General features: G+C 33.2%; 1 protein-coding gene across 1 annotated transcript in view; it reads left to right on the forward strand.

The window, feature by feature from the left end:
• The first annotated feature begins 7,755 nt into the window (after positions 1–7,755).
• The window catches only part of LOC110097203 (phosphoribosylformylglycinamidine cyclo-ligase, chloroplastic/mitochondrial), a 17,068-nt gene continuing 3,885 nt past the window's right edge, over positions 7,756–20,938 (forward strand). The window contains exons 1-4 of the mRNA XM_020823464.2: positions 7,756–8,329; positions 16,436–16,530; positions 16,606–16,707; positions 16,801–16,860. Of these exons, the coding sequence (XP_020679123.2) occupies positions 8,023–8,329; positions 16,436–16,530; positions 16,606–16,707; positions 16,801–16,860 (564 nt within the window). The 5' untranslated portion in view covers positions 7,756–8,022. The remainder of the gene's footprint in view (positions 8,330–16,435; positions 16,531–16,605; positions 16,708–16,800; positions 16,861–20,938) is intronic.

Raw genomic sequence — 20,938 nt, forward strand, 5'->3', positions numbered from 1 at the left:
AGTAGCCCACAACCATTTATAATGTGAGGAATGGATTTACTAGGAATATTCCCAACTTTCAATGTGTAGAGAAGATTCATATTATTCATGTTGTACTATTTCACCAGGTGGATTAAAGCTAAAGCACTTGTTAAGATGACCTCCACTATCTTCAAAAAATTTGTATGGACTATTATAATATGTAGATATAATGTGCCTCTCACCATCATCATAGGAAATGGGCTTGAATTTGTTGACAAGAGATTAAAGGACTTATACCAATCATAGGGAAGTTTCCTCAAGTTCACCTCAATCCACAAGGACCACAACCCATAAAATAATGGGTAGGTTGAAGCAACAAATAAGTAAATACTAAGCCTCTTGATAATAAAAGTAGGAGCAGTATTTCTTTTATGATATTTAGTTTTCTGTAACCCTTAGATTCCTATAAATAAAGAGTGAAAATAAACATTTTAAATCTTTTGACTAACTAAGTTTTTGAGCAACTTGAGTATTTCTATTGAAAATTTTTCTAGTTAGCTATTTTCTTTCTATTCTCATGCAGGTTCTAGGGCATTCCTCATATAGTTCATCAACTAGTAATGTTGGGTGTCATTCACAGACAAATTTGAATCCGACATAGATATTAAAATATAACTTTATATCATCTGGGTATAAGTTCTTTAATTATTTTGTCTCATAATTGAATGATGACATCAATTTAATAATTTTTGCATTTAGAGCTTATATAAAAATAATAGCAAATAATGTATTTTCAAATATAATACACTTAAAAAAAAGCTATCTAAATTACAAAATTTTATCGTCTTCGTATGATAAGTTCTTTAATATTTCTCAAAATTGAATGACATCAACAATTTAATGATTTTTATATTTAAAGTTTATAAAAAAATAAAATTAATAATAATTGACATATTTTCAAATAAGAAACACTTAAAAAAAATATAAAGCTATATCAATTACATGTCATTTTTTTATTGTGTAATGGAACATTATTTAACCCTTAACAAATGAAATATTGAGTGCCAGAGAGCTATTTATTCATTATACTCTCCTAAGCATGGTTTGAAAAATCGGATCGGACCAATCAGCTCGACCAACAAAGTCCTGAACCGTTCATTTGGCCTCATGAAAAATTGGTCCAACATCAAACCAGCGAGAACTAATTTTAATAGCTAGTTCAACTGGTCAATCAGTGAACTAGTCTCGATTTTGAAAAATTGTCCGATTAGTTAAAGTCTCCCTAATATGAACTCCCTATATATTGAATCAAATGCCGTTTAGAATCAAAATGCATTTTCTTACAGGTAGAATCACCATGTAAAAGAAATTTTGCCGACCTTTTTTCAATAAGCCTAATACAAGTTTTTAGAATTATAGATCCTATAATCCAATAAGATATATAATTCAAAATAGTAAACTTTAAAATTGCAACCTACCTATAAAATAGAGCAAACATGCCTTCCACCCCGAGAGTAAAAATGCAATTTTGTTAGTTTATAAATTGAAATGGGAGATATGGAGCCTTTTAGGAGAGATAGGAAGAGCCAAATAGATGAAGAACTCACCAGGTAAAGGAATATGTAACAAATTACAAATGTTAATCACTTGAGGAGTATAAATAGAGTGGATAATAGAACTTTTGGAGTAGTTAATTTAGAGGCCATAGTAGGAGGTGAAGGCATATATAATGCAATTAAGTGCAAATACATTATATAAAGTTTCTTTTGTAAACATCAATAGATCATTAGCATAAAGCAGATGAGTAAAATTAAGGCTCTTAATAGTGATGCCACAAAAATATTTGGCGAGGAAGCAGACTATAGTAAAGAAGAAAGATCATTTATGCCAAAGTAAAAAAGACTTGGAGATAAGGGGCATTCCTGTCTCAGGCTGGAGGAAGAGGAGAAATAACCATTCATCCTACCATTAAGCAAAATAGAGAAATCCACATTTGAAATACAAGATCTAATCCAAGAAATAAATTGCAAAGGTATACCCTTAAGTTAAAGTCTCCCTAATATGAACTCCCTATATATTGAATCAAATGCCGTTTAGAATCAAAATGCATTTTCTTACAGGTAGAATCACCATGTAAAAGAAATTTTGCCGACCTTTTTTCAATAAGCCTAATACAAGTTTTTAGAATTATAGATCCTATAATCCAATAAGATATATAATTCAAAATAGTAATCTTTAAAATTGCAACCTACATGCAAAATAGAGCAAACATGCCTTCCACCCCGAGAGTAAAAATGCAATTTTGTTAGTTTATAAATTGAAATGGGAGATATGGAGCCTTTTAGGAGAGATAGGAAGAGCCAAATAGATGAAGAACTCACCAGGTAAAGGAATATGTAACAAATTACAAATGTTAATCACTTGAGGAGTATAAATAGAGTGGATAATAGAACTTTTGGAGTAGTTAATTTAGAGGCCATAGTAGGAGGTGAAGGCATATATAATGCAATTAAGTGCAAATACATTATATAAAGTTGCTTTTGTAAAAATCAATAGATCATTAGCATAAAGCAGATGAGTAAAGTTGAGGCTCTTAATAGTGATGCCACAAAAATAGTGGGCGAGGAAGCGGGCTACAGTAAAGAAGAAAGATCATTTATGCCAAAGTAAAAAAGACTTGGAGATAAGGGGCATTCCTGTCTCAGGCTGGAGGAAGAGGAGAAATAACCATTCATCCTACCATTAAGCAAAATAGAGAAATCCACATTTGAAATACAAGATCTAATCCAAGAAATAAATTGCAAAGGTATACCCTTAAGTTAAAGTCTCCCTAATATGAACTCCCTATATATTGAATCAAATGCCGTTTAGAATCAAAATGCATTTTCTTACAGGTAGAATCACCATGTAAAAGAAATTTTGCCGACCTTTTTTCAATAAGCCTAATACAAGTTTTTAGAATTATAGATCCTATAATCCAATAAGATATATAATTCAAAATAGTAAACTTTAAAATTGCAACCTACCTATAAAATAGAGCAAACATGCCTTCCACCCCGAGAGTAAAAATGCAATTTTGTTAGTTTATAAATTGAAATGGGAGATATGGAGCCTTTTAGGAGAGATAGGAAGAGCCAAATAGATGAAGAACTCACCAGGTAAAGGAATATGTAACAAATTACAAATGTTAATCACTTGAGGAGTATAAATAGAGTGGATAATAGAACTTTTGGAGTAGTTAATTTAGAGGCCATAGTAGGAGGTGAAGGCATATATAATGCAATTAAGTGCAAATACATTATATAAAGTTTCTTTTGTAAACATCAATAGATCATTAGCATAAAGCAGATGAGTAAAATTAAGGCTCTTAATAGTGATGCCACAAAAATATTTGGCGAGGAAGCAGACTATAGTAAAGAAGAAAGATCATTTATGCCAAAGTAAAAAAGACTTGGAGATAAGGGGCATTCCTGTCTCAGGCTGGAGGAAGAGGAGAAATAACCATTCATCCTACCATTAAGCAAAATAGAGAAATCCACATTTGAAATACAAGATCTAATCCAAGAAATAAATTGCAAAGGTATACCCTTAAGTTAAAGTCTCCCTAATATGAACTCCCTATATATTGAATCAAATGCCGTTTAGAATCAAAATGCATTTTCTTACAGGTAGAATCACCATGTAAAAGAAATTTTGCCGACCTTTTTTCAATAAGCCTAATACAAGTTTTTAGAATTATAGATCCTATAATCCAATAAGATATATAATTCAAAATAGTAATCTTTAAAATTGCAACCTACATGCAAAATAGAGCAAACATGCCTTCCACCCCGAGAGTAAAAAGGCAATTTTGTTAGTTCATAAATTGAAATGGGAGATATGGAGCCTTTTAGGAGAGATAGGAAGAGCCAAATAGATGAAGAACTCACCAGGTAAAGGAATATGTAACAAATTACAAATGTTAATCACTTGAGGAGTATAAATAGAGTGGATAATAGAACTTTTGGAGTAGTTAATTTAGAGGCCATAGTAGGAGGTGAAGGCATATATAATGCAATTAAGTGCAAATACATTATATAAAGTTTCTTTTGTAAACATCAATAGATCATTAGCATAAAGCAGATGAGTAAAATTAAGGCTCTTAATAGTGATGCCACAAAAATATTTGGCGAGGAAGCAGACTATAGTAAAGAAGAAAGATCATTTATGCCAAAGTAAAAAAAGACTTGGAGATAAGGGGCATTCCTGTCTCAGGCTGGAGGAAGAGGAGAAATAACCATTCATCCTACCACTAAGCAAAATAGAGAAATCCACATTTGAAATACAAGATCTAATCCAAGAAATAAATTGCAAAGGTATACCCTTAAGTTAAAGTCTCCCTAATATGAACTCCCTATATATTGAATCAAATGCCGTTTAGAATCAAAATGCATTTTCTTACAGGTAGAATCACCATGTAAAAGAAATTTTGCCGACCTTTTTTCAATAAGCCTAATACAAGTTTTTAGAATTATAGATCCTATAATCCAATAAGATATATAATTCAAAATAGTAAACTTTAAAATTGCAACCTACCTATAAAATAGAGCAAACATGCCTTCCACCCCGAGAGTAAAAATGCAATTTTGTTAGTTTATAAATTGAAATGGGAGATATGGAGCCTTTTAGGAGAGATAGGAAGAGCCAAATAGATGAAGAACTCACCAGGTAAAGGAATATGTAACAAATTACAAATGTTAATCACTTGAGGAGTATAAATAGAGTGGATAATAGAACTTTTGGAGTAGTTAATTTAGAGGCCATAGTAGGAGGTGAAGGCATATATAATGCAATTAAGTGCAAATACATTATATAAAGTTTCTTTTGTAAACATCAATAGATCATTAGCATAAAGCAGATGAGTAAAATTAAGGCTCTTAATAGTGATGCCACAAAAATATTTGGCGAGGAAGCAGACTATAGTAAAGAAGAAAGATCATTTATGCCAAAGTAAAAAAAGACTTGGAGATAAGGGGCATTCCTGTCTCAGGCTGGAGGAAGAGGAGAAATAACCATTCATCCTACCACTAAGCAAAATAGAGAAATCCACATTTGAAATACAAGATCTAATCCAAGAAATAAATTGCAAAGGTATACCCTTAAGTTAAAGTCTCCCTAATATGAACTCCCTAGATATTGAATCAAATGCTGTTTAGAAATCCAATTTAGCACAAAATGCCTTTTGACCGCGCCACCCATTGGTCTGTAATCCATAACATTAATGGCATGATTGAGTTTTGGAATTAAGGTAATGGCAGTAGCCTTAACTATTTTAGGTAGATAAGCATTTCGGGAGAAGTATTTGATAGCCTTGCACACTTGTCCCCTAATAAGGATCCAAGTTTTTCTATAAAATTTAAAAGAGTGCATGTTTGGTCCAGGGGTAGAAGAGGCTGGTGAGGAAAAAAGCAATTTCTTTAGTGTCCTCATCAATAATAGGGTATATCAACAAGTTAGCCTTGTTGGGATTCAAAGTAGGACCTAGATCAATGGATGTGATATCAGAATTGTAGTGATGAACAGAGTTATAAAAGAGAGGAGAAATATTTAATAAGAGTATTAGAAATTTCAGGGGAAGAAGAAAAAGAACGGTCTTTAGTAGATATCTCTTTAATCTTATTGTAATTACCCAATATCTTGATTTTTGCATAAAGAAACTTCAAATTATCCTCACCCTGGGATAACTAATTGGATTTTTCCATGGTCTGCCTTATCCAAGAGGACCATGAAGCAGCACAAAAGACCAACTTATCATTACACTCAACTAAAGTGGCATTAAGAGATTGATTTAAGGGATCCTTATCAAGCAGAGATAATAATTCTAATTGCTGGTTTTTCAAATTATTCAAAGAACTCTCTAAGAAGGAAGAAGGAGACTACTTCTCAAGCTTGACATCATCTTTAAGTGCCAGCAGATATTGATACAAAATTGAAATTGGATTGCCCCATATTTTAACATTCAAAACATTGATAAGAATCGACCAAAATGGATGGAATTGCATCCAATAAGCTTTAAACATGAATCTGTGCCTAGAATTCTCATCTACGGGGTTTAGTAAAATAATGGGAGAATGATCAGAGTAACTGGAGTTGTTCGCCCTATAATAAGAATGCGGGAACTTATCAAGACAATGGACATTCACTAAACACTAATCAAGCTTTATGTGAATGAGAAGGCCAGCTCGTTGATTAAACAAACTATATTCAATTCCAACTTAGCTCAACTCAATCAAACTAGTCTCAAAAACCATATCGTTAAGTTCCCATAATTTACTAAGATATAAGGTATAACCATAAGCTTTATCACGTTTTCCAATTTGATCCGATTAAACCTAATCCAATCATTTAGCCTTGAACCCATCTTTTTTTCCCTTCTTCTATCTCCAATCAGTTTTTTACAACTTGCTTCTAGGGCTGCAAATGAATTGAGCCGAGTTAAGTATGCGTGTGTTCATATTTGAGTTCATTTATTATCATCTTGTTCAAGTTCAATTTGAGCTTTTTTTATTGTGCTCAAGTTTGGTTCGTTAAAATTGATGGGTGTTAATGTTTGGTTCATGTTCGATTCATTTTATGCTTATCTAATTTTAAACAAACGAGCCTTACGGAGCTACAAATAAACTCCACTTCTAGATTTACATAAACTTAACAAACAAACCTTATCAAGCCTTCTAAGAAATAATTATATATAGCATGTTCGTGAACATATATAATAAAGTTTTTTAAACTATCAAACAAGCTTATTCACGAACTTAACTAATGAATATTCTTGAACTATCAAACGAAATCGTTTATGAACATATCTAATTAGTGTTTTCGAGCTATAAAATGAGTTCGTTCACTAACAAATAATCTATTACTCATCTTATATTTGTTCATAGAGCGGGTTGTTTGTGATTTAAGGGGGTGCGGGGAGTAAAAATAAATTATTAAATAATTTTAGACAAGATTAGTAAAAATAAATTATTAAATTTAAAAATATCTATTTTTTAAATCTATAATATAGTTCTAATAGAGCTTCTTAATAGACCTCTAATCAAACTTCTTAATGAGCTTGTTCACAAGTGTTGATGAACATAAATGAATAAGTTGTTCAAGCTCGATTTAAATATTGAGTATTTATAAAAAGGGAGATTTATATACATACCACTTTATACTACTCTATTTACATATTTAACACTTGAAACTTTAATATTACATACATACCACTCATAGTTCATTTTTATATCAAATATGAGTGATAGAAATGAAATATGTGAGTGGTGGGAAAGAAATATAAGTGATATATTTGATATTTAAATAACATAGGGTGGTATGCATGTAATATTAAAATTTTAGATATTAGATATGCAAATAGAATGTTACAAAGTGATATGTATGTAAATTTACCTTATAAAAAATGTTTAAACTCGTTTGAGGAGCTTTTATCGAGTCGCCGCGAGTATATGATTCATCTTATATTTGTTCATAAAGCAGATTGTTCGTTATTTAAGGGGATGCGGGAAGTAAAAATAAATTATTAAATAATTCTAGATAGGATTAGTACAAATAAATTATTAAATTATTAAATTTAAAAATATCTATTTTTAAAAATTATAATATAATTATAATAGAGCTTCTTAATAGACCTCTAATCAAGCTTCTTAATGAGCTTGTTCACAAACATTAAACATAATATTCATGAACATAAACGAATAAGTTGTTCAAGCTATTGAGTATTTATAAAAAATGCTTAAACTCGTTTGAGCGAGCTTTTATCGAGTCGCCGCGAGTAGCTTGCCAAACTCTAGGTTTTTTTGCAGCCTACTTACTCTAAGTTTAACACGGCGAAATATCAGCCGTCAACAACCATCGAAAGATAATCGACGGCAGTTCTACCTCCTCTTTCCGGAGCGCCGCGAAATAGCTGCCGTCTACAACCTTTGAAAGATAATCCGGCAGTTCTATCTCCTCTTTCACAAGCCCCAAAACATTCGCTTTCCCTTTCTTGAACTTAAAAACCTCTCACCCTCTTCTTCCTCAATGAACGCCAGCTCGGGAGCAGCGGTGGCGAGAGCTGAGCGCCTCCACGGAAGTGTGGTGGCGTCTCGAAGACCATCATGCTCGAAGCTTCCAGTGTTCTATGCAAAACCCGCGAGCGAGATTCGGCTCCCACGCAGTATTCTTAAGATGAACGGCGGCAGAATCTCTTGCTCGACCAGCAACAATGGAAGGAAGGGTCTTACATATAAGGATGCAGGGGTTGACATTGATGCCGGGACTGAGCTAGTTCGGAGGATCGCTAAGATGACACCGGGAATTGGCGGATTCGGTGGCCTATTTCCTTTGGGTAATTCTATGTAATTTCAACATTTCTCACTTGTTTCTGTATGTTGTTTTATATGTTTAGCTATTGTTTGCATTAGAACTTTTTTATGGCTATGCATAAAAAATTGGGTTTTTATGCTGTTGATTGATGAAGTTTGTAGGTTGGCCTTTTTTTCCTTTGAATTTTGATAACTTATGGTAGTTTTTGAATTTATATGTTCTTAAAATTAATTTTGTCTATAGAATGCAAATATATATGCGAGACTACACATAGATAAATATGGTCTTGGCCTAGTGGTTCATACCTTAGCTCCTAATTATGAGGACAAGAGTTCTATCCTTACTTCTCATGCTATTTTTCCTTTCTTGAAAGAAATCATTCATGCATTCCATTTGTCCTCTTGAATGACTCTTCATAAAATTCGTAACTATCTTATGCCTGCTTTATATAAAATGTTTGAGTTGGATTTCTATCTTTTAAAAATAAAATATAGATACGCGAGCATGGTTTAAAATTGCGCAACAGGAGGCACACTTCAGTGCATATCGAGCCATTTTTGCGTCAAGGCGCACGCCTTGAACCTGAATTATGAGGCATACGCCTCAATTAAACTGAGGCGCGCCCTCACCTCATTTCGACGATGCGTTCGCCTCTTAAAAGGTATTCTAAAAAAATCCTAAACCTAATCTTTCTTATTTTCTTCGCACGCTGGTTCAACTTCGTCCGTTAGCTCCGACTTCGCTTGCATGTGTGTTCGACTTTGACTTTGCCTACCTTCATGACCTCTTGTTGGGGTTCGGTTGCCTTCCTCTTCTTTTGCGTGTGCGTTTGACTGCGACTTCGACTTGAGTTCGGCCTAAAACCTTCATTGTTTCTTCACTTAAAATAATTGTTGTGCTTACATGATTTTCGTGAATTCGAGTGTAAGCTGAAGTGATTGATTACAATTAGAATTTTGAGTTGATTCAAGCCTAGTTTATCGGTTTAATAATTTTATTTAATTGTTAAGCTAGATTGTTGTCTATATATATGATGCTTAAAATTCAAGTAATTATCAAGTGATCTTCAAGTGTTGCACATAACTATTAGCCAAGTCTTATAGGGTGCTTTTTGGCATAATTTACTTTGTAGATTGTTGCTTGTTATGCATGTTTATCCATTGATTAGAATGATTTTTTTCAGTGACATTTTTTATTTTTATTTGTTTCTTCACTTAATATATTCAACTTGTTTCATTTCAGCATGTTGCACTAGATTGTGTGCACTATTTATTGCTTGATTATTATCACAATAGAGTTCCATAAGGTTTTCCCACTTTAAGGGTATTTTTTAATTACACCAACTCACATACGCCTTGTATAATTCTTTAAATGTTGCTTCTATACTAGACCTTGCTAAAACATTTTGTTTTCAGTGAGTGAACCTCTATAGTTTGCATCTATAGGTGGTTCAAGTGTCAGCTTTGTATTTCTTAGGAAGGATCCATCATTAACTCCATTTGCTCTAAATTTAATTTACGATAAATGTGAAGGTTTAATATTTAATTGTAGGTTTTGGTAAATGATGGTCAGAAGTAGAGATAAAGCCGTATCAGGTCATAGGAAGGATTCATCATGAAAATATAGCACTTAAGTGGATGTAGAAGGCAATGACAAATCATACGTATATTTGAAATATAATTACTGTGACAAAATAGTGAAGAGTGGTGTGACTAGGATGAAGCACCTTTCTAGGTCCCACAAGAATGTTGCACCATGCGCTAAAGTGCCTGATACAGTTAGGGAGAAGATAAAAACATACATTAATAAGTCTATTATGTCAAAACATCTTGTACAGAAATAGTTTGAGGATAGAGTTAATGTTGGCTCCTACTACGGTAGTGAGCGTAGCGGTCGAGATTCATCTTCTTCAATGAATCTCATATCTTCTAGGAGTGCAAGGGGTCCCATGGATTATTACATGGTGCAAACATCAGAGAATAGGCCTCCTACTACACAGAGGATGGCCCCAGAGAATGCTAGGGTGGCACAAAAAAGTTTATGTAAGAATATAGACAGATTCTTCTATGAAAATGCAATCTCATTTAATGTTGCAACATCGCCTGGTTATTATAACATAATTCGGTCAATTGGAGCATATTGGAGAGGGTTCATATGATTTGAGAACATGGATTTTGAAGGAGTTGGATAATACAGAAAGTAATATCAAAAAAATTAAGAGGTCTTGAGCCCAAATATGTGTAACTATTATGTCAAATGATTGGTTAGATATGAAGAATAAAAGTTTAATAAATATGCTAATTAATAATCTTTACGATATTGTATTTTTGAGGTTAATTGAAGCATCTGATCAGGTCAAGGATGTTGTGTTCATCTTTGGATTATTAGACAGTGATGTTGAGGAGGTTGTAGAATATTTAGTAATACAATTAGTAACAGATAATGTCAGTGCTTACAAGCCTGCAAGAAAAAAAAACTTATGGAGAAGAGGAAATATTTGTATCAGACTTCATGTGCTGCACATTGCATAGATCTCATTTTTAAGAAGCTTGGGGAGTTGCCTCAATACAAGAATGTGCTTACTAAAGCAAAGAAGATAACTAAGTCCATTTACAACTATTTTTAAGTTTTTACTCTTATGAGAAAATTTTCAAAAAAAAGAAATTCTGAAGATTTTCCACTGTTTACTTGTTATTATAGAGTATGTTAGATGCTAGATAACCTCTGGAGTATATGTTTACCTCCATACAATGGTTGAGTTATGCATGTGCAAATAAACTTGAAATGAAAGAGGTCAAAAATATTGTTTTAAATGACAAATTTTGGCAAAGTCTCTTGTACGCCATCATAACCACTAGATCATTAGTATAAGTTTTAAGGATGATGGATGCAGAGAAAAAATCTGCTATGGGTTTCATGATTTCATCTATAATGCTATAAATGAAGCTAGAGAAATGATTGCCTACAGCTTAGGGGGCGAAGAGCGAAGCTATAGAAAAAATTAGAATATTATTGATGATACGTGAGAGCTACAACTTCACCGACACTTGTAAGTAGCAGACTATTGCTTGAACCCTCAGTATTAATATGCAGAGAATAAATCTACAAATCTTGAGATAAAATTGGGATTATATCATTGCATGGATTGACTGATAGGTGATGCAACTAAAATATCAAATGCTGATATGCAATTAGTACCTTTTAGGAATAAACAAGGCTTTTTTGAATTATAGCATACAAATGACACTATTTTCAAACAATATCCAGGTAATTTCATTTATTATTATACTCATTTATTTAAAGTTGTTCTCTGAGTACTGACTATACTCATTTATATAAATCTTAGTTGAGTGATGTATTCAATTTGTTGATGACACTCCAGAATTATAGGGTTTTGCTGTGAATGTTTTGGGATTAACATGTTCTTCTCCTAGATGTGAATGAAATTGGGGCACCTATAACCAAGTAAATACAAAAAGGAGAAATCATTTGTGAACATTGAGGATGAATTCACTAGTAAACATTATGCACAATAGGAGACTTAAAGACATGAACTTGAAGAAAAAAAAGGGTTAAAGGATGACTAAGATCCTTTGATTTGTGAGGATATGACATCTGATGATAAGTGGTTTGTATATGATGAAGTGGAGATATTACCGTCTGAATTACGTGAGGAAAATTTAAATATTGATTTATTTAATAGTCATAGAGCATCTGCATCCACCACGACTCAAGAACAAATAGAAAAAAGTTATATAAATAACATAGTTTTCTTATACTCCACGTAGTGGTCAAGTTTACCTTCAACTCCCTCACTAGTCTTATCAACAAGGAGAATATCATCAGCAAAAAGCATACACCAAGGTACATCATCTTGCAAATGTCTAGTGAGAACATCCATGACCTCCATAATTCAAGTTATTACTCATCTTGATATTGTTCAAAAATATTTAGGGAACATGAAGATAACTCATATAAAGGAAGGAGCTGATTGGGAGACATTGGACTTCATAGGAGATAAGGAAGGGGAGATAGCAGTTCATCATAACGATGATTCAAATGAAGACCCCTTAGCGGTGACAGTGTTGATGACTTCTGAGTTGTTATTTCATTGCTATTTATTTTTTGAATTACATGCTAATGAACAAGATATTGGGATTTGGGAAAGATAGAATTTGAGTTGAACTATATTTATGTTGTCTTATTATTATGATGTTTGGATTTCACTTTAATTTCAAACAATTTATTACTTGACACTTCATATCTTGTGCTCTTTTATGTTTTATATTATTAGATTAGTCATTAGTATATAAAAATTTATCATTTTGACTTTGCGCAATTTTTGGATTTTGAGGCTTACGTCTCAAAACGCCTTAAGGTTTGTGCCTCACCTCACGAGAGAAAAACGCCTAAATACTCAATTGCACAATTTTAAATCATGTACATGAGAATTACCGGACAAGAAAAGAGGAAAAAAATTGCCGACTACGAGGATTGTTAGGTTGAAGTAATAGAAGAAGGTAAGGTTCATCCTTGTGATTTATGAATTTATTCGTTCAATCTTGATTCATGGCTTTAATTTATTGTGCTTGTCCGGAGGATTTAATTTATGAATGCGGAATCAAAACTTGGTGGACTAAATGTTTTAACTCCCATGCAGAAGTTGTTTTCTTATACTCTTTCTGTATTCAATATGACTATGCAGGTTCGTTTTTAGAATTTGGATTGTTTGAGTAAAAGGCTTCCTGAGGTTCAATGTTTTCCCAGTATGCATTTGTATATAAGGGGTTCCTCTTATTGTTCCCTAAATTGCTCGTGTATTTTTACTTAGAGCTTACAAAATCAATGAATTTCTTGGCTCTCCCTGATGGCCATCTAAATATTGAACTGAGCCATTTTTAACTCAAATATATCGGACAATTTAACGTATTTGGTTCGAATGGAATGTCTAACATGCCAAAAGCTTTATTTATGTCAACTTTAAATGGAATTAGAATGATTGAAACATTAAAAGTACTTATTTTTCAATGTTATAACTTTAATTTAACGATGGCTTGTGTTGTCAGTTTTTTGATGATTTAGTAGTTTCAACATGCAACTATATTAAGTGGTGCTTTCCTATGGTCACTGGCATCATTAAGTTTTAATTGCATTTTGCTGGTCTTCTCATCGTTATGCTTCATCTAGATGGTGATGGGGATTTGCCTAGTGTTAGAGACTTCACGGATATTTGTTTTGAAATGGATGTAAATGATAGCCATTAGGGGTTGGACCTTGGAGGGATAGATAGAGTATTTGTAGAAAAATTGAATTGTCACTTGAATTTCCATAAAATAATTTAAAAAATAAGGTAGTAATAAGGAATGTCTTAATGAAGGGGATAGATAGTAGAGATGAAGTAAGCATGAAGAAATCCTATGGTTAGTAGAAATGAAGAATCGATCCTCAAAGAAGATGCCAAAAAATGCCATATTTAATTTCATTATCATCCTTTTGAATTACATGACTCTGTGCACTATTTATAGAATAAGCATTCTTAACAACAACAACAACATCAAGTCTTTATCCCACTATGTGGGGTCGGCTACATGAATCTTTTCTCTTCATTGTATCCTATTAAGATTTAAATTCTCATTTAAAACTAATAAAGAAAGTTTATTTCTAATATTTCCTAAACAAGTCTTTTTAGGTTTTCCTCGACCTTTTTTTAGCATAAGTCAAATCTACTTGCAAATAGATAAGGTCAGTGCTGACGCATTGAGATTAGCAATTCAGTGTTGATCAATACGGCGTCGCGACATGAACCTTATTGGTGCTGCGACACTACCCAAAACTTATAAATTTAGTTTTTTCTTGCACAATTTCTATATAAACATAACTAAAATAATATATTTTCATCGTATTTAACATAACAAAAATAATACACAATTTACACTTATCAAACATCCATGACTAAATAAAAAAGATTGTGGCTTACATCTAATCCTTAATGTAATCCAACTGAATAGGAAAATACTTAGTCTGACCTCCTTGTGTTTGAACACAAGTAATAACAACTGCATACATATCCTTAATGACTTGAGTATAAGCATTTTTAATCGCTTTCTTTTCTAATACTCTCCATAGCACTTCTTTTAGAACTTTATCATAAGCTTTCTCTAAATCAATAAATATTATATGTAGATCTTCCTTATTCTCCCAATACTTCTCCATTAAACCTGTCAATAAATGTATAGCTTTCATAGTAGACCTACCTATCATGAATCCAATTTGATTTTGAGAAATATTAGTATCACGTCGTAACCTATGCTCAATAACTCTCCCAAAGTTTTAAAGTATGCCGCATTAAATTAATCCTCTATAATTTGAACACTCTTGCATCACCTTTATTCTTAAAAATAAGAATAAACACACTCCACTCATCTGACATCTTTTTAGACTTCAAAATAATATTGAAAAATTTTGTAAGGCAAGAAATTCTTTTATCTTATAAGCATTTTCACACTTCTATTGGAATATTATCAGGTCCAACAGCTTTTCCATACTTCATTTTCCTTAAAGTCTCTCTAATTTCAGTTTTACTAATATGCCGATAAAATTAAAAATCTCTATTTTAATTTAGGTTGTTAAGTGTCACTAAAGTCAATGAAAAGCTTATCAAAATACCTCATACATCTTTGTTGAATATTCTTTTCAAATAAAAGCACTTGTTGATCTTCATCCTTAATGCACTTCACTTAAACTAAATCTTTCTCCTATCCTTTTGCTTGGATAACTTGCACATACATCTTTTACCCTCCTTAGTATTTAATCTATTATATAAATCATTAAAAACTAAATACTTTCTATCACATATTACTTTCTTAGACTCCTTACAGACATTTTTATATCTTTCCCAATTTTTCAAGTTTTTACATGTAAACCAATTTTTATAGAAAGCTTCTTATTTTTTATTTTTACTTGCACATTTTAATTCCACTACCAATTTTTTTTATTTTTAGGATATTTTCTTTTTGATACTCCAAGCACTTCTTTTGCAATATTCTTAATATCATTAGCTACTATTTCCCACATAATTTAGCTTTCTCATGTACATTTTAGTAATATAATAAAATATTATTTTTGTATAATAAAATATTATTTTTGTAGAAATTATGGCTACATGGAAGAGAGGAGAGAGAAAATAAGTTATTTGGCTCATTTGTCTATGTAATTTATCATGCTCCCATATAATTTTCATGCAATGAATGACAATTTTTGTACAACTTGGTCTAGCTACATCCATGTAGGCTAGGTCTAATAAAGTTTGTCTTCCTCCTTTGTAGTCTTTGTTTATATCCATATGGATTTGTATGATTGTCATGCCTTAACTCTTAAGTTGGCTAAAGCTAATCTTGGTTTGTTTAACCCTTCTTGGCACCCCTTTTGATCCACCAATGGATTTGGCTAGTTGCTCACTGTTGGAAGAGCCGCTTGGATCTAAATTTCAAATTTTGCTTTGGCAAAAAAAAAAAAAATTATTATTGATTTGCCCCAAGATTCTGTTGAAATAGTTATTTAGGGAGTATGAAGTTTTATACTTGAAGATATTTATTGGGGAAATTTGAATGGCCCTTGTGTTATTATGTTATCCTGGTATATAACCAAAAGTAGCACAACAACCCATTAAACACCCAGTATAGTTATTATTGTTATGCCATCCCAAAGTCCCTTCCTTTGAAACACGCCACCATGGTTGATATCAGCTATGATTCTTTGAATATTGGTTCTGTTTTGACTCCGTCCCCTTCTCTCCGATTGGCAAGATTTAAGATACTATTTTGTCTGTTTTTTCCCCTTCCTTCTTTGGATGGGAAGGGAAAATTAAGTTCGTGGTTTGATTGCCCAGTCTTGGTTAGCCTATTGGTTAAATAGGGTTGGTGTTCTTGTTTTAAGCTGAAGATGATTTGGAAGGCATCCCATTGGAGAAGTAATTGGACTAGTTTTGGTTGGTATCCTAACAAAACTTTTGATTGCAGATGTAAAATTTCCCATTTTAAATTAAAAGAAATATGAGTAATTAATTAGATCTTTTTGGTCTCCGACTTATATATTCCTAAAAGGTAAAAGTCCATATTTCCTTTTGCAGGGGATTCCTACCTTGTTGCTTCTACTGATGGCGTTGGAACAAAGCTCAAACTTGCATTTGAGACTGGAATACATGACACTATTGGGATTGATTTGGTAAGGCATGTTGGATAAATTGTATGATTTTGGTTTTCTTTTAGAAATACTAAAAGTTTTAATGGTTTGTTGCAGGTGGCCATGTCTGTAAATGACATAGTTACTTCAGGAGCTAAACCATTATTCTTCCTTGATTATTTTGGTACAAGTCACCTTGATGTTGATCTTGCTGAAACGGTAACAGAGAAGATTTTAATTGTTATATGCCATTAATATCCTCAACTTCTTAGAAACTATGGAACTGGATCGAGGAATTTGTTTGTCTTGTAGGTCATTGAAGGGATTGTTGATGGATGCAAGCAGTCAGATTGCGTTCTTCTAGGAGGCGAGGTACCTTTCACTAAAAAATTTAATAAACAATTCTGTGTGCTTAGGATTCTCCTATTTCTATATGCTCCTTGGGGATAAACAAATCCCTTGTTTTGTGTGAGGGTGCAAGTTATTCTGATTTGTAAGATGCATTTGAAGTTGTCAAGGTCTTGGGTTCAAACCTTATGCCATAATAAATAAATCCCATCCTACGGACTTTGAGGTGGGTGAAAAAAACAAGTCCCATTGCTTGTGTTTTCTACCTTTTAAAGGGTGAATTCTATTGTTATGGCTATAAAATCATTCTTATAATTTGATCCACCTTTGAAAGGGTTTATCTGTCTTTCTTTTACAATCTGAAACCCTGGATATTTGGTTTGATAACATAACTTCTCATGGTCAGATTGGATGTCTAATAGTAGTTCGATAACTATCATTGAAGTGCTAAATATATTTTCTAGTTTATCACTTGAAGTAATATTACCATTGGCAAGTGAGGGCATGGAAATGGTCATGGCAAGCCTTGTTTGACACCATTGACGTGAATCAATGCGTTGATTGTTTGCAAAGTCTAAAGTAAGCAAAAGCTTGATTTGTTTTTTTACTTTGTTTCTTTAAAAACCTAATTCATGCATTGGACTTCTTGCTTAAGGTTGACCTGTTTTAGACCTTCGGAAGCAGCTAAAAGAAAAGAAATTCGAAGATTTATCCAAAATTTCAACAATTCAATTGATGAATTCATCATCAAAGTCCCTTCGAATCACTGTTTTAAAACCTGGCCAAACTTTGAACCGATAATGAGAGAAAGTCTTTAATTGCTCATCATTTAACCATTATGTTATCTAAGTAGACGGTGGTCTAAACATAAGCATAATTCGAATCTTGTAACTATACAAAATTAATCATAAAGGACAATAATAAACTTCCTAAAACAGCCCTCACATTCAAAATTTCCCTCCTAAACCTCCCCCCAAGAGCCCACGTGGACCTCACGTTTCCGCCCGCCCATGTTTTCTCCGCCTGGAGTAACAGTGGACCGGTCCGGGTTGGACCAGTCCAGCCGGCCCCGGAGGGGCCGGCATAACAAATACTTACTAAGGAACATGCATATTCTCGTTGGAATGTATATGTGGTATATGCATATTTAGACACACACATGCACATGTTCTTGTTTGTTTAAAAAATCCTTCCATAATAACCATGAATCATTTATATGTATGATATATATTGCCTAGAGGAAATATTATGCAAAGTTGACTTATTAATATTGTTTGAAATGTTATTTATATATATTAAATATGCACCCTTTGTTCTAGTGACATGAAGTGGGCTAGTGTTTGTTGGTTTTTTTCTTTAGCTTGGCAATATGTGTAAGTTTGTATAAAGGTCATGTGCGCGCTTGCCATTTCATTATCCAATTGCAAAAACAGGCCAATACAAACCTAAATAGGCTAATTGATAATGAGATCACTTAACCTATTTGGATTTTAACGCTGCATTAAAGACCATTATTAATGTGAATTAAGTCTCCCATCCGACTTGAACAATTAGTCGACTAGTAGACCTACCAATATGGAGTATAATTCGATAGAGGCTCATATCTGGTAAGGAAATTGAATCTAAGATTATTCTAGTACAATATAAAAGAGGTTCATGTTTAAGAAATGAATGTGAGGTTTTTCAAATCTAACATGTAGAAAGTTCAAAACCAAGTGGACAAGAAATTAAGATGTTTCTTGTTCTATTCTCATCACGCTTCTAGAAATAGCCATGAGATGGCAAAGTAGAGGAAAAATGAGTATAGCATGTGTAAATATGGTCAACTGGAAGGAGAAGAAATTAGGAAAGAGGAAACAGATTTACTAAAAACTAAACTATTTTTCTATCATAAATTTTTTTCATGATGCCCTAATCTCATAATCATAAAATATTATTGTCCATCGATTATCTTAGCATTGCTTGGTTTACAATTTACAACTATATGTCATTGTCGCCGAAAACAAGTTTTTAAGATTCAATTTATTATAAATATCATTAAAACTAGTCTTAAAATCGTGGCCTAGTGGTTCGAGATGTTTCATGATGTACTTACAAAAGATATTCATGATATTTTATAATTAATCTAGTTATAGAAATATTTGTAATACATCAATCGGCCTAATGGTTGGTGGCTATTTTCTTTAGCGGGGAAATATAGGTTAGATTGGTATAAATGCATGTCTACTCTTGCCATCCTGTGATGAAGGATGCTTTGTCACTTAGTGCCCTCTGATTGTTAACCCCACTGTCATGTTCATCATGACTATAGCATATTAGAACCAATATTCATTGTCCAATGGAAAAAATGGACCAATACAAACCTAAATAGGCTAATTGCTGATCAGACCACTTAATCTCTTTGAGTTTTTAAATTATTCTTTAAAGGCCCGATCTGGTTGAGGATCTTGCTAGACTTAATTTGTATTTGTTGGTCAGAAATTCAATTCCATGCCTGCCCCAGCAGCTTGGTTTGTTTGGTTTTTGTTGCTGCATCAAAAATTTCAAGACATTGTGATGTAAAACGTAAATGACATTTACTTGCCTAGGTGGCAAGATTAATTAAATCCCAAATCAATTTGGAGAGAGAGAATGAAAATCTGAAATTAAATTTCAGATTATGTGGAATTGGCGGGATGAATTTGAATTTAAATTCAAATTTAATGGGAGAATTAAATTAGATGAGAGGGAATTGTGGGAGGTAATTAGGGAGGCTTAATGAGGGGGGCTATTAATGAGATAAGAGAGAGATTATGCCCAATGAGGGGGCCGGACACATAGAGAGAAGGAGGAGATTATTTGTCATAAGTAGAGTGGGGCCCACATTACTAATCAAAGATTTAATAAAATCTGAATTAAAATTCAGATTTTGAAATAAAGGAAAGTTTCCAATAATGGGGCTATCAATTAGAATTAATTTGAATTTCAAATTCAAATTGACATCCAATTAATATGAAAGCCTTAAATCAAGGAACTATTTTAGGAAAGTCTTCAATGCCTCTTGGAAACAAATTTGAATTTCAAATTTGAAATTCCCAAGAGGGAGGCCGGTGGTGACGATGTCCTCATCATTCTCCCCAGGTGGGAGAAAGCTCGATCCCCATCGCGAGTGAAAATCTATGGGCTCTCGTACATCTCTAAAGATCTGGATCCAACCCTCTATAACTCCTCTCGATCAAATCCATGTATCCTCAGTCACCGGTTTCCCTTTCCAACGAACCCAAATACCTGTGGCGCCCGCCTTCCTTCATGGAAATGATTTCATCGTCAAGTACAGCTTCAACCTTTTCCGCAATAGGTAAATAGGGTAAATCTGGAAGTGGGGGAGGCTGGGGATCTCACTGGTGGTTCTCAATAGGCTCATTTTGAAGTGATTATTAGGGTTCAGCTCTGGTCCCTCAAAGGCTACTAGATCTTCTATATTAAATGTAGGATTGAGTTAAAACCTTTAGGAGGTCCAGCACATAAGCATTACTAATTACCTTTGAAATTATCCTAAAAGGTCCGGCACTTCTAGCATGTAACTTCTTCGTCCATGGTTATCCGAGGAGCTGAAGATCAACGACTGTCATCATACCACGTTATCTTATATTTATTTATAATTTTTAAATTTTTATTATAAATTTTTTCGTTTTTACCCTCAGTTGAGAGGTCGTCCTATGTAAGCCTTAGGGGCATATGTGTCTTGTTTTAGTTTCTTAGGCTATATATAGAGGCTCCTCTTTTCTTGGTAATGGGATGATGAATTGATAATGAAATTTTATTCTACTTGTTTGATCTCTTAGTGAGTTCATGAGAGAAGAAGGATCTCTTGTTGAGTTCCGAGATTCTCAAGATCTCTTTGTGAGTTCTTGAGGAAGTGGCGCTTGTAGACTCTCTTGTGAGTTCTATTGGAGGTGTGTTCGAGGTGTGTAGCTCCTAATTTTCTTTTCCTAAACCCAATTTATTTCTTCTCTACCTAACCAAACTCTCTTCCTACCAAATCCCCCCACCGGCCCCCAAAAGTCCACCGCCGGCCACCCAGCCAATCCCGCCACCGCTGGCCTCCTTTTGGACGGCCAAG

Source organism: Dendrobium catenatum, unplaced genomic scaffold (genome assembly GCF_001605985.2).
Source record: "Dendrobium catenatum unplaced genomic scaffold, ASM160598v2 fragScaff_scaffold_853, whole genome shotgun sequence".
Taxonomy (NCBI): Eukaryota; Viridiplantae; Streptophyta; class Magnoliopsida; order Asparagales; family Orchidaceae; genus Dendrobium; species Dendrobium catenatum.